The sequence below is a fragment of the Thamnophis sirtalis genome, unplaced genomic scaffold (genome assembly GCF_051295495.1).
Source record: "Thamnophis sirtalis isolate CommonGarterSnake01/CBP01778 unplaced genomic scaffold, rThaSir2_p1.2 scaffold_9, whole genome shotgun sequence".
Classification (NCBI taxonomy): domain Eukaryota; kingdom Metazoa; phylum Chordata; class Lepidosauria; order Squamata; family Natricidae; genus Thamnophis; species Thamnophis sirtalis.
The window spans coordinates 70,740,593-70,755,847 of record NW_028261389.1 but is presented as its reverse complement, the minus strand read 5'-3'; the positions used below and the strand labels follow the sequence as shown (position 1 = coordinate 70,755,847).

At 44.2% G+C, this 15,255-nt stretch overlaps 1 protein-coding gene across 1 annotated transcript in view; it reads right to left on the bottom strand.

The window, feature by feature from the left end:
• Nucleotides 1–15,255, bottom strand: part of ATXN10 (ataxin 10) — a 75,773-nt gene that overhangs the window by 25,172 nt on the left and 35,346 nt on the right. The window contains exons 7-9 of the mRNA XM_087722229.1: nt 13,583–13,727; nt 10,951–11,059; nt 6,395–6,561 (exon numbers count right to left, since the gene is read on the bottom strand). Coding sequence (XP_087578355.1) covers nt 6,395–6,561; nt 10,951–11,059; nt 13,583–13,727 — 421 coding nt within the window. The remainder of the gene's footprint in view (nt 1–6,394; nt 6,562–10,950; nt 11,060–13,582; nt 13,728–15,255) is intronic.

The window sequence follows — 15,255 nt, the reverse complement described above, 5'->3', positions numbered from 1 at the left end:
GCGAGGGTTTTAATGAGATAATCAGCCTTCCACTACTCAGTTCAAATTCCCAGGTACCTTACCAGATTGGCTTCTCCGTGCAATGTTCACATTCGTTTTTAATTCTACATTTTAGAAATAGAATAACAGAGTTGGGAGGGATCTTGGAGGTCTTCTAGTCGAACCTCCTGCTTAGGCAGGAAACCCTACAGCACTACAGACAAATGGCTATCCAACATCTTCTTAAAGACTTCCAGTGTTGGGGCAGTCACAACTTCTGGAGGCAAGTTGTTCCACTGATTAATTGTTCTCGCTGTCAGGAAATTTCTCCTTAGTTCTAAGTGTCTTCTCTCCTTGATTACTTTCCACCCATTGCTTCTTGTCCTACCCTCGGATGCTTTGGAGAATATAGTTTGACTCCCTCTTCTTTGTGGCAACCCCTGGAGGTATTTGAACACTGTTATCATGTCTCTCCTAGTCCTTCTTTCCATTAAACTAGACATACCCAGTTCCTGCAACCATTCTTCATGTTTTAGCCTCCAGTCTCCTAATCATCTTTGTTGCTCTTTCCCCAAGCTTATTGTCAAATCAATTCTGTAAAGTTGAATTGGTGGAGAATGACTGATTTCCCCAAAGGAACCAGTAAATTTCAATCATAAATCATGATGTGTCTGATTTTAAGACCAGCTTCTAGCTATGACATCAGCTTGGCCCAGGGCCCATCTAAACATGACTGTAATTGCCTTAATATCATTAGGACTTTTGCCATCCGACTAACTGATTTGGGCAATCCAAAAACACTGTTAAAATCACGAGTGGAGAGAAGAAGAAATCAACACAGGATCATTTTCTTCTGGGATGGGGGTGGGTGGGAAATCATGTCTCTGAAGATGCTACTTGAATTTCGAGGGAACTGGCTACTGATAATAAATGAATGGGACTTCACCCAGATAGCTGTTTTGGGTAGACAATGATATTGTCCAGACAACTTTAAAGAATTAACCTCTCATATACTTTGAACTTTTATTCAGTCTTCTGAGAACTGGATTTCTGTCTTCAAAATACATTAAAAATAATGTGCTGTAATTTATTTACACTATGTAAAGATGAGGAAAGTTAAAATAATCTCCAGAAGGGTACTCATAATAGTAGATCAAATGGTCAGTACTGATGACTTATGTCTAAGAAGAACTCCATCTCATGCTGAGATTGTAATTCCCAGGGTTCAGAGTTGGGTACCACAACCTCCCAAGTAGTGGCAATTTCCCAGAATGACACACCCTACATCCTATCCCAATTATAATTTCAGTTTCCATAAACAATTCACGGAAACCCATCTAGCATCTAAACCCAACCAACTCCCCAAAATATCTCTTTTGACAACTGAAGAGTAAACATTCATACCAACACCCCCAATGCTCCACCGTGAAGAACTGATGGGCTACATCTTCAATAATTTTCCCAAGAAATCTTGAGGCAAGAAATCTTCCACTTAGGACTGATGGACAAATATAATGGCAGCAAGGTTATTTGTATGTACAAAGATGGAAAGATTTCACAATACCTCCAATGCACGAATGGTTGGGGAAAAATTTGGTGAGATGACCAATTTGACTTGTTTGATCAGATAAAATACGCTACCTATGTTTTCTGGTAACTGGAAACCGCTTATGGACTTCCATCAGGAAAAAAGTGAACTTATAATTTATGGTTTTTGTAATTAGATACGATAGAATATGGAAAGAGGGGGTCACAATGAAAATTTAGAGAAAAAGGTAAATATATAATTGTTCTTACAATTGCAATAAAGAAGAACGGATATCACTTCTTTGTATCTTTTTTGTTTCATTTCTTTCTTGAGCTGCACTGCTAGCTCTGCTTTTGATTTTTTTTCCCTTAGTATGTATTAGTTTACGTCAGTGTTTCCCAAACTTGGCATTCGAATGCTGGCTGGGGAATTCTGGGAGTTGAAGTCCGGACATCTTCAAGTTGCCAAGTTTGGGAAACACTGGTTTACGTTATTTTTCATCTGTGTTCTTAAAATGTGAAAATTAAAAAATGAATTATTCCCCCCCCCCCCACAACAAATAACAAATTTATTGGGAAATTAATCTAATGTATGAAAAAAATGACCAAAGCACATTTTACATTGATGTCTAGCAATGACAAACTTATCGATACACATTTTAAGATTTTTAAAAAGTCATGTTCTACAGTAGGCACCAAATTGCCATGATTATTCCACATGGGAAAGTGAGAAGCTGACTCAGTTTCTCCTCAGCCTGCTCTTTTCTAGATACTACTACTAATTAATCTTTAGAAATTCTAGATCCATGATGCCAAAACCCTATGGCACGCGTGCCAGAAGTGGCACGCAGAGCCACCTCTCCAGGCACATGACCCATCGCTTGTTGCTCTTCCGGGATCCGGCGTGCTGTTAGCTAGTCTTCACACGCGTGGGAGCGCCCAAAACTGGCCGGGGCGCATGCAAGCGCTACAAAGATAATCTTCCGGTTTCCGACATGCGCCGGCACCTAGTCTTCCGGTTCACCAACACTGTTCTAGATACTAAATTCAATTTCATGAATCTTAGTTGAATTATTTCTTAATTCAATAGACCTTTTAGGCTGGATTGCTAAGACTAGTAAATTTTGCGGAAGGCTGCAATTTGCCATTCTGAATCAAGTGTCCAAGAAAAAGCATACAGTTACTGTGGAAAAGAGCTATAAGAACCAAAGTATGTATCTGGCAGAGATGAATTCTGCCTCGGGCGTCTCTCAACAAGATAATACATGAAGCAACCTATCATGAGATTTCATAGTGCTTTCTGCAGTCACAATTAAAGCAAGCAAGGCTTAAAGATATACTTGGTTCCTCCAGATAGTTCAGTGCTTAGCAACAAGCAAACACAGCAAAATAAAAGCAAAAAATAAAATAAATCCATAGGGGATAAGAGCATTCTGTTTAGACAGAAAATATGGGAGCAAGTTTATTAGCAATTATTTAGCATATCATTAAACTCCGTAGGGCTTTTTAAAGTTTTTTTTTTCCATTTGGGATAATTACCAAACAATTCAAAATAATTCTGATCTACTTAAATATTTTTCTTTTCCAACGTCTGACTTCCGGCAAAGGATAGGGTGGGGCCCACCAGGTTCATACATGGTCCCAAACTGTAGGAGGGTTCAACTGTTTTTGACTTATAACTAGGAGAATGTAGCCACCGTGATTCATAAACAATGATCTGTGAGAACCAGGAATCTTTGACTTAAATTTAGAAACCATGCTTAAGCACACCAAGACATGGCGAGATATGTAAATCTAGTCCCATCAATTCATCTGTCCATCCCTCGATCCATCCCTGCATCCAACTCACTTTATATCGCTGTCCATCTAGCTAAGAAACTCTGGGAAGCAACCAAAAAATGCAAATAAGGTACTCTAGGACCCTGATGGCGAACCTATGGCACACATGCCAGAGAGGGCAGCCACATCTCTCTCTGTGGGCACGCGTGCCGTCACCAACTGGTCTTCTGGTTTCCGGCGAGAACGTGCACGTTGGCCAGCTGGTCTTCGTGGGTGCCGGAGTTCCGGAAAATGGCCTGAAAATGGCCCAAAGAACAGCAAAAAAAACAGACCATTTTGGGGGGTATTTTCAGGCTGTTTTCCAGGCCCTTTTCAGACCGTTTTCTGAGCCTGAAAATGGCCCAAATAACAGCCAGAAAACGTCCAAACAACAGGTATGCTCACACTGTCCAGGTGATCTTCAGGTTTCCGGCGCTCCAACATACACATGTGCACACACATGCACACGTATTCCAGTATGGGCACTCGACATCACTGCTCTAGAGCCGAGGTGGCGCAGTGGTTAGAGTGCAGTACTGCAGGCCACTTCAGCTGACTGCTATCTGCAGTTCGGCGGTTCAAATCTCTCCGGCTGAAGGTTGACTCAGCCTTCCATCCTTCCAAGGTGGGTGAAATGAGGACCCAGATTGTGGGGGCAATATGCTGACTCTGTAAACCGCTTAGAGAGGGCTGAAAGCCCTATGAAGCGGCATATAAGTCTAACTGCTGTTGCTATTGCTCTAGGATCACGAAATCAGACACACTCCCCCGCTTGGTCCTAAGAGGACTACAAGTATTTGCTTCCCCTGTTAAATTTGCAATCCAAACTGGAGGATGCTAACGACACTGCTGGTGAAAAATGCAGTATTATACATTGGTCCTGCCCTGTTTCCACCAACTAGGATCTCCAGAAAGGAATTCTGAATAATCATAGATGTCCAATTCCTTCTTGGTAGGTTTTCATGAGCCAAGGTGGCGCAGTGGTTAAATGCAGCACTGCAGGCTACTGCTAGATCAGCAGTTCAGCGGTTCAAATCTCACCGGCTCAGGGTTGACTCAGCCTTCCATCCTTCCGAGGTGGGTAAAATGAGGACCCAGATTGTTGGGGGCAATATGTTGACTCTCTGTAAACCGCTTAGAGAGGGCTGAAAGCCCTATGAAGCAGTATATAAGTCCACTGCTATTTCAGACCCAGGAACAATATTCCAGCCAAAGTTGCAACGCTTCGTGCCTGATTAGGCTTTATCCTAAAACTGCCTACTTAGCAGCCTGTCTTTGAAAACTAAAAGAACAAACACAACAGTGACTAATGGTTTTCGACATTCAGAAGGCGAGGTCATGCTAACCTCTAGGAGTTAGCTGGCATGTAGGGTCCAAAGTAAATGGGACATTAAAGGCTTCTTTGCTTGTAATCCCCAAAATATTTAAAATGGGACTAGGAAGGAACATGAATTAATAAGGTTAATAACTAAAAGTCCTTCTTCTCCTGCAACCAGTATCTGTATTATGAGGAAACTCTCAATCAGCGTGAAACCACCAAGCTGCCGTTCATCAAGAAACACATCTCATTATCCTATGGACAATATACCGTTAATGGCTTTTCATCCCATTATAACCTTAAATATTAATGGTCCCTCTCCCAGGGATTCAAGGGGTCATATAGGTTCTGGGCTAGTGTTAAGTCAATGACCTTAACACAATGGCTTCCACCAGGGGTCTATGACAATTCGCCAGGGACAACTAGCCATGGCCTACCTGTCACAAGACAACTCACTGCAGAACAAAAATCACACTAATATCAAAGAAATGGTGGACCAGACTCATTAAAGAAAAGATGCAAAAGGAAGGACAGAATGAAATGGGAATGGCAAAAATTAAAAAAAAGAATAATTTATTTCAAATAATTAGATAGAATTGTTAAATTGTCCTGCAGCGAGTTGGCCGTGGTGATTTGGCCACGGCAAATTGTCATAGAGCCCTGGTGGAAGCCATTGTTTGCAAGTTGTCCCATTCCATCCACCAGAAGATATGGCCGGCTCCCTCATCAAATGGGGGGGGGGTGTCTGTCCAGGAGTGGGTTCCGGCTTCTGTTACTGCCAGTTCGCTCAGGGATGCGCTACATGTGCATGCGCAGCAGTAAAAAAAATGCTTTTGTGCATGAGCAGAAGCAAAAAACAATATGGCGGCAAATGGAACCGGTTCAGGGGCGTGGCCGTCCGAGTTACTACCTACTGGCCTGAAACAGCCTGAACCGGTAGGAACCGACCTTTGGGGTCTGCTGCAAAAGGCCCATTCAGAAAAATATATTTTCCCATGCCTTACTGAGTCTTGAAGATGTTCCTTTCAGGGGAATGAGGACCACTTTCAACAGTTAGCAGCGTCAAAGCCAACTTTGGCTGATCTCAGAAAGTTAAGGAGGAGCAATCCTGAAAGGTGGGGATGAGAAACTATGAAAAATACAAGGGATTAAGTAAAAAAATAATAATAATAATCTCGAAGAACAGGACACTATTCCCATTTTGATGCCAGAAGAACTTCATGGTTGTTCTTCTGCTATTTTTATTCTGTTTTATGTTTGGTTTACATTCATACATCTTACGATGGCATGAAAACCATGTAAAGAATCTTTCATTATTCAATGATATATAAACACAAATGAATATTGTGAAACCTACCGGATGATTATTAGCATAAAACAGCAGTTTTTAAAAAAAGTGCTCCAAATCCCAGCTTGGATAGCAGAAGATTAAATGGTTTGAAGCAAAGGTGGTATTCAGCTGGTTCGGACCAGTTCACCAAAACTGGTAGTGGAAATGGCGGGTGGGCCCGTTCACCCATTCCAGCTCTATGCTGTCCTATTTAGGCACCTTTTTGAGCGGGTGCATGCGCGGAAGGCGCGTGTGTGTGAAGCGGGTGGATGCGAACATGGTGAATCAGTGGTCACTAAGTGTGCAACCTAGTTCTGGTTTGAAGCCTTTTGGGAATGAGGAAGAACATCATATTGGTATAGTGTCATTATATATTTCAAGTGTCATTGGCCCTCCAAGGTGTTTCGATTCTCTTAGCTTACCTTGTCTTGGTTACCCTTATTCCTGTAGCATAAATTTCCAATCAGACGAATCAGATGTGATTTAAAGCCCACAGCTGGATGGGAAATTTCTTCCTGCTCTCTGGAATAAGTGACGGTGAAGATATTTGTGGTCTGCTTCCCAGCAAGTTGTATGAGCTTCAAAAGGCCTAAACGAAGAAGGTAATTTTTGCAGGTAGTAACATCAAAGAAAATCAATCTGGCTCCCCTTACAATTCAAAGGAACACTGAAATAGTCTGTTTCAAGGTGGGGGAAGAAGGAGAAGGGAAAGAATCTGGGGTTCCGGAATGATTTGCCTCAATCAAGGAGGGAGATTACATATTTTGAACTCGACAAGTGGCCTTGTCAAAAAGGAGAGGCCAAGTTCTCCGGCGTGTCACTTCAGAAGTCAAAAAACAACAACCCAACAACATAATAATACAAAACAAGATAGAAAGTAAGAAATAGAAAATGAAAACACAATCAATTAAATGTATTTCGATTCTCTCTGTGACCTCTAGGCTGGAGTACTGCAATGTGCTCTACATGGGGCTGCCCTTGAAGAGTATTCGGCGACTTCAGCTGGTCCAGAATGCGGCCGCGCGAGCAATAGTGGGTGCACCGCATTTCACCCACGTAACACCTATCCTCCGCGAGCTGCACTGGCTGCCTGTTGGTCTCTGGGTGCGCTTCAAGGTGCTGGTTGTCACCTATAAAGCCCTTCATGGTATTGGACCTGGGTACTTGAGAGACCGCCTGCTGCCAATTACCTCCACTAGACCGATAAGATCGCATAGATTAGGCCTCCTCCGAATTCCATCAGCCAGCCAGTGTAGACTGGCAACTACTCGGAGGAGAGCCTTCTCAGTGGCTGCTCCGACCCTCTGGAACGAACTCCCCATGGAGATTCGTACCCTCACCACCCTTCAGACCTTCCGCACCGCCCTTAAAATCTGGCTGTCCCAGCAGGCCTGGGGCTAAAGACCCTAACCCCGCCCGAATGGTATGACTGTTGTGCTTTCTTTTAATAATGTATTGTCTTATGTCTATAACTTGTTTGTCATCCCCTCCCCCCTGAATTGTGAGCCGCCCTGAGTCCCCTCAGGGAGAAGGGCGGCATACAAATAAACTAATTCCAATTCCAACATGAAGCATCTATTTGTAGAACTAGTTTCATGACAGCAGGGGGCCATGAGTTCTAGTTCTGCTTTGGGCCAGATGAGCGCCTTTGAGCCAGCCCCACTCTGATAGCCCAAGGAAGAAGGCAACGACAAACCACAGCCAAAATCTAGCCAAGAAAAGTGCAGGGACTCATTGTGGTCCACCGGCAACCTGCGGAGCTGGCAGCAACTGACAGTGAGAAGGTTGGGGAGGAAGATGGAGTCTGGGGGAGGCTTGGACGAGGGCTCTGCCTCGGACGCAAAGAGGGGGCCAGGGAAATCTGGTAGGTGCGTGCTGCCTCCAGACCCTCCCGAGTCTGACCTCAGTGAGGCAGAAGAACAGTGTGAGCCTGTTCCCAGTGTGCGCATGCGCAAGAGCTGCCAGAAGAACAGTTAAGACAAAAAGGGCGACTCAGGAATAAGGCTTGGAGGTGATTGGCCCCTCCCATAGGACATAAAAGAGGAGCAAACGGACGTGGACCTTCGCAGGAAGCAATCAGTTCATCTAGTCTGTTCAAGCTCTGAGAAGTCCTGCTTGACTCTGTGCTACGTTTGGTCTTGCGAAACTAATTGGCAATTAGGTCTCTGGCAGTGTTTCAAGGGAGAGAAAGGTGGGTGCTTACTAACATCACCCTGAATGACTGCGGCAACTCGACCAGACATCTGTCGGACTCTTTACAGACTAAATGTGAATCATGATGGGCTGTGAATGGCCATAATTCACAGCTGTTTAAACAAAAGAGGGTTTGGGGGATTTATGCTTTCTCAGGAAGCCTAGGTCAGAACAGGACTAGTCTAGGTAATCCTCAGGAGCCAAGATGAACTCAAAGGTACTCATACACTCAAAGTCTTCCCTGTGGGAAGAGCCAGGTATCCCTGGTGAAAGGCTGAAAAGCAGAGATTCTAGGATGCTGACTCACAGTGACCCTGCCCCACGCTTTTTGTATTCTAACTACTTTTGACCGCAGGTAACAGGCTCTGTTGGAAGTATACTCCTAGTGTTGGGTAGGCAATATAGCTTCATATACAATACCAAATGGTCGATGTTGCTTTAAATGGGTGAATGTACTTATCAGCTGTAATTAACTTTACAATCAAATGTAATTAACTTTTCAATAAGAGGGAGTCGGGAAAGCTCTCTCTCTCTCTCTCTCTCTCTGCTTGTCCTATGCTTGATAACTACTTGCTCGACTGATGACTGGAACGTGAACTGCGACTGTAAGCAATTGTTTGTTCTTTGAATTGTGTTTGGACAAATACCTACTATCACTGCTTGTGAAGCTATTATTAGTAGTAAAGCTACTTGTTTTTACTAGCAGTGTCTGAGACTCTATTCGTGTGTTTCTTCTACTAGCAACGTTCCTTCTCTCCGTGGCACGACAAAACCGCGCTCGACTAAAGCGCGCCCGATTAAACCGCGTTGCTGACGTCATCAACAGGGCGACAACAGCGAGCGCGGAGAAAGAAGGGCGCTTTAAATAGCGCTTTGAAAGCAAGCCGATTCAAGTTAAGGTAAGGGTTAGGTTTAGGGTTAGGGTTAGGTTTAGGGTTAGGTTAAGGGTTAGGGTTAGGTTAAGGGTTAGGGTTAGGTTTAGGTTTAGGGTTAGGTTAAGGGTTAGGATTAGGTTTAGGGTTAGGTTAAGGGTTAGGTTTAGGGTTAGGTTTAGGGGGGTTAGGTTTAGGTTTAGGGGTTAATTTTAGGTTTAGCATTTACAGCGTGCTTTTTCCTCCGCGCTGTTGTCGCGCTGTGATGACGTCAGCTACGCGGTTTCATCGAGCGCCCTTTAGTCAAACACGGTTTTGTGGTGGAACCCCTTCTCTCTAGCTGTACCTTCCGCTGCACTACTTTCTGTCTCCCAACAGAGATACCCCTAACAGGCTCCCATTTAAGAAAGTCTCCTGCAGACATAAAATGCAACTCTTTATAGCGTGTTAAAAAAAATGTTCAAAGGTCTTGTAAATAAAGGGGCAGAAATAATGCCCCCTGCTATTGCTCAGTACAGATTATCTTTGACTTACAATCACGATTGAGCCCAAAATTCATACTGCTAAGGGAGAAGTGTGTTGAGTGAGTTTTGCCCAATTTTACGACTTCTCTTGCCACGTATGTTAAGCGAATCACTGCAGGAGTCTAAAGAAAAGAATGACTAGGGTTGACATGGTAGCAGTATTCCAGTATTTGAGGGACTGCCACAAAGAAATGGGGGGGGGGGGTTTAACTTATTTTCCAAAGCACCAGAAGGCAAGACAAGAAACGATGGATAAAAACTAAGCAAGGAGAGAAGCAACCTGGAATTAAGGAGAAACTTCCTAACAGTGAGGCCAATCAACCAGTGGAACAGAAGTTGCCTCCAGAAATCGTGGGTGCTCCATCACAGGAGGTTTTTAAGAAGAGACTGGATAATCACTTCTCTGAAATGGTATAGGGTCTCCTGCTTGAGCAGGGGGCTGGACTAGAAGACCTCTCTACATGGGGCTGCCCTTGAAGAGCACCTGGAGGCTTCAACTGGTCCAGAATGCGGCTGCGCGGGTTATCATGGGGGTACCTAGATGCTCCCATGTTACGCCCCTTTTAGGCAGCCTGCACTGGTTGCCGGTTGTCTTCCGGGTGTGATTCAAGGTACTAATTATGACCTTTAAAGCGCTCCATGGCTTAGGCCCAGGGTACCTGCGAGACCACCTACTGCCACCGGTAGCCTCCCACCGCCCAGTGCGATCCCACAGAGTTGGCCTCCTCAGGGTGCCGTTGGCCAGACAGTGTCGGCTAGCGACCCCCAGGGGGAGAGCCTTCTCTGTGGGAGCGCCTTCCCTCTGGAATGAGCTGCCCCCGGAGCTTCGCATAATCCCCGAACTCCGGTCCTTCCGACGCACCCTAAAAAGTTGGCTTTTCCAGCAAGCCGGCCTGGCCTGAACAAAATAAATAAATGATTGATTATTGTTAATTTTAATCGAATTTTTTAAACGTTATTGTTAATCTTAATTGGGTTTGTTTTTTGGATACTCTATCTAATTTTTTTTTAACTTTTGTAATATGTTTGTTTTTTTAAAAATTTTGTACGGCGCCCTGAGTCCTTTGGGAGAAGGGCGGCATATAAATCCAATAAACAAACAAACAAACCTCCAAGGTTCCTTCCAGCTCTGTTCTGATCCAAACGTAAATCACATGACCATGGGGATGCTGCAATGGTCGTAAGTGTGAAAAATGGCCCTAAGTCACATTTTTTCAGTCCTGCTGTAACTTTGAATGGTTACTAAATGAACTGTTGTAAGTCGAGGACTATCGGTATTTACTTACTTAGCAATGGTACAACTTTTATTTTCCAGCAAAATTAAAAACAAATGTTCCCTTTCAATGACACTGTTTTGAAATCATTAAGAAATAAAAAAATCCCACTTACTGATAGCTACTTCAAGCAAATTGGGACAAGCTTGGAAAGGCTGCAGTTCTCCAGGATTTGATGTCGCTTCACAAAGAACATCGAGGAGCCGAATTGCAACTAGGGCTTCCTACAGAAAAGAGGCAATCAGATAATGCACTTCTAATTCAATTATCTGCTTTAACTCCTCTTTGATGTTTAAATTCAGCAAGAATTTAATATAGACACTAAATTGTTTCTAAGATAATATACTGGAATTCTCGTTAAGATAACCCACAGATCCAAGTTCACAGTTTATGATCACTAAGAATCTGTATAGCTGAACTGCCATAATTTATATTAGGCTTCTAATAACTATTCAATTGGTATGTTGAAGAGTATTTTTGAATGAGAAGGCTTTTAAAAAAATATTTCTGTCTAACCAGTGTTAGAATATAGGAAACAGGATAAATTCTTATTTATTTACGCAACTGCTAAATCGTTCTTGGCATTGCCTAACCGCACCTGGACTAAAATATGCCAATTCTATCAATCGCCAAATTATCATTTGCAGGGGGGGGGGAAAAGACTTTTAAAAATAAAGGCTGAATTTGCACAGGATTATGCCACAGTATAGCTTTTATCCAATTTTATCTAATTATTAAGGACTTTTGTTATTTAATATTCCAAGAATTAGCTTGGGACTGATTAGCTAGTAACTAAAAAAAAGTTCGGTCCAACATTTTTTTTTAACCAAAGAAGGCAAGTTATACAGCTAGCATGTGATTTGATTAAATTATTCCTAAACTACACCCTTATTAAGCATACAGACAGCAAACAAAGTTACAAATTTTGGCCTCCCTAGCAATGCTATCCAAGGGGGCTTGGGTGCAGAGTTGGTATTCAGCAGGTTCTGACCAGTTCTGGAGAACCAGTAGCAGAATTTTTGAGTAGTTCAAAGAACCAAACCAGCCCCACCCACATTGATTCTCTGCCTCCCGAGTCCCAGCTGATCAGGAGGAAATGGAGATTTTACAGTATCCTTCCCGTGTCACGCCACCAAGCCACGCCCAGCAGGGTACACCACACCCACCAAGCCACGCCCACAGAAACGGTAGTAAAAAAAAATGAATTCCACCACTGCTTGGGGGAGATGTCAAGATGGCAGCCATGATCACACAACCAGAATGCCACTCCTTTTTTATGAGTCATAGACAACAAAGTGTCAGGCCTTGGATCAGGCAGTCACAACTGCATTTTTGTCCCCCCCAAAAATGTGAGTCTTCTAATCTTTTCCTTGGTTTCAGGGCCTCCTCGCTAGAAAGCAAGAAAACAAAGCAATTTCCCATTACTTGCAGTAAACATCAACATCTTTGCAATTGATGTGCGTTACTTTGTGACTTGAGTTGGCGTGAGCAAATTTAATTTTTAATTCAATTTAACTGACTGAGCAAATCGGTCACACAAATTTGACTGTACAGCAAAACTCCTCACTAGAGGACTTTTTTTTCCCCACACCAGACACACGATGGCTTAGACACCGTATTGTAAGTAGGTAAATATGTGCAAAGTACGTTTGTCTAACCACTTCACATTCCAAGAGAGCTCTGAGGGAAGAGAAAACTGGTGAAATATTTATCCACCGAAGTGTGGCTGGTGCAAGGGGTAGTTCTGAACTGCCACAAAGTCAGAGGTGGTCTTAGGGGGGGTAGGGTCAAAATCAATAAGATGGCAGGCGTAACGATGTGAATGAAGGGCTGCCCCTTTGCTATGTGGGCCCGTCACGCTGCCAGAATTTGGGCAGGTGTCCCAAGTAGAAGTCCAGGCTATATTTTACAATTCGCCTTTCAATGTGTTGGGGTTGAGGAGGAACAACGGATGAGGGCTCTGTGTCGGAGGAAGAGAAGGGGCCAGGGCCATCTGGGAGTTATGTGCTGCCTCCAGAGTCAGACATCAGCGAGGCAGAGAAACAGGCTCCCCCTGTTCCCAGTGCGTGCATGCGCAAAGCTGCCAGAGGGCAAGAACAGGTAAGACAAAAGGGACGGCTCCGGAGTAAGGCTTGGAGGTGATTGGCCCCTCCCATAAGACATAAAGGAGGAGCAAAGGCACGGGAGCCTTTGCAGGAAGCAACTTTGTTCGTTCTGTTCGGCTTACATTCTGAAGCTCCACTTTGACTCTGTGCTCCGTTTGACCTTGCAAAGCTAATTGGCAATGAGGTCTTTGGCAGCGTTTCAAGGGAGATAAAGGTGGGTGCTTATCAGCCTTATCCCAAAGGACTGTGGCAGACTTCTGCTGGACTCTTTACAAACTATTAAGTGACTCATTAAAGGCTGTGCATGAACATAATTCACAGCCTTTGAAATAAAAAGAGGGTTTTGGGGACTAAGCATGTGCTCTTTACTGTATCAGAGAGCCGAGGTGGCGCAGTGGTTAAATGCAGCACTGCAGGTTACTTCAGTTCGGCTGTTCAAATCTCACCGGCTCAGGGTTGACTCAGCCTTCCATCCTTCCGAGGTGGGTAAAATGAGGACCCGGATTGTTGTTGGGGGCAATATGCTGACTCTGTAAACCGCTTAGAGAGGGCTGAAAGCCCTATGAAGCGGTATATAAGTCTAACTGCTATTGCTATCAGGAAGCCAAGGTCAGAACATAATGTAAGAGTGGAGACATTTACCTCTTCATCATTTGTGGCAGAAACCAATGTTAGCACCGACTGACACTTCTTTTCAAAAGACACTGCAAGGAACATGGCCATCTCTTCATCGATGAGGACATTCCTTTCCTTCATTTCTGACAGGATGAGTTCTAACAAGAAAGTCCTAGGGAACAAAAAAGGGAAGTGTTGCTGATAAAGAGTTACAGAGCCTGAGGTACAAAGTCGGTTTGGATCGTCCTCAGTCTATGACCATTCGGTCAGCTATCATTCCTAGTTGCAATGGTACTGAAGAAATGGTTGTTATAGCTGGGCGTCAGAGTTCCAGCCATCCAAGCACTCTCATCGTCATGTGATCATGATCTGGGTGCTTGGCGATCTGTTTGCACGGACGATCGGTTGCCAAGCGCCCCACGATCATGGGATCCTATCTGCAAACATCCCTGATGGCCTTCCCCAAAGGCCAATGAGGAAGCCAACAGTAAAGATCACAAATCATTGGATTGAATCTCTCTCACCTCTGCATCCTCCCTCCAGCCCCTCACCCTGCACCAATTACCATATTTTTAGAGTATAAGACGCACCAAGATTTTGAAGAGGCGATTTTTTTAAAAAAAGTTTTTGCACTCTGCAGACCTCCCCCAAACAGTCCATTTTTTGCGAAAACAGACCTGTGGGGAAAAAAGGGCATGCATAGCCTTTAGGAGGCTTATAGAGTGCTCCTGGGAGCTGGGGAGGGGGGGGGAATGAGTGAAAAATGGGCCATTTTTCACTCATTTTTGCCCTCCCCAGCCCCCAGGAGCACTCTGGAAGTCTCTTAAAGGCTATGCATGGCCATTTTTGAAAAGGGGGGGGGGTTCAAAAGGCAAAAAATGCTGTATTCAATGTATAAGACGCACCCAGATTTTCACCCTCAGCAGATTCAGACAGTGGGGAGGTTGGAGAGGAAGATGGGCCAGTCCTGGAGTCTGGAGAAGGCTCTGATGAGGGCTCTGTGTCGGAGGCAGAGAGGGGGCCAGAGCCGTATGCTAGTTATCAGTTGCCTTCAGAATCAGACATCAGTGAGGCAGAAGAACAGCTGGAGCGTATTCCCAGTGTGCGCATGCACAAAGTTGCCAGACGAAGGGAACAACTAAAGAACAGAAGTCGACTTGTGAGTACGGCCACAGGCGGATGATGAATGGCCCCTCCCAGAGGGAATAAAAGAGGCGCAAAGGGGGAGTGGAGTTTGCAGGAGGTAATTAGTTCGCTTAATTGGTTCGTGACTCTCCGAGACTCCTTGCCAAGTTTTGCAGATATCGACCTGGCAGCTCTCCAAGCCAGATAAGGTTTGCCAGCTGTGAATGAGCAGAACTCCCGGTAAATTAATAAAAGAGTTTTTTGCCAGGAAAAGAAGTTTGTTTCATGCTCTTGGGAAGCCTCGGTCAAAACAAGCATTCTGGTGCAGTACGTAAGTCTAAATGCTATTACTATTGCTAAGGCCCCAGGAAAGAAAGACATGAATCCTGAACAACAATTCCTGCCACCAAGCGGAATGGATATCAGTTCCATAGTTAGAAGTAAGAGAGAAAACCTGATGCTGGTAGAACTGGGAGCTGATCAGCAGCTACAGCAAGACTCATAGGGCTGTATTAATCTAAGCATACCTTGGAGGGGATATACAACCTCAGTTCCAATTTACATTAAGAATACAT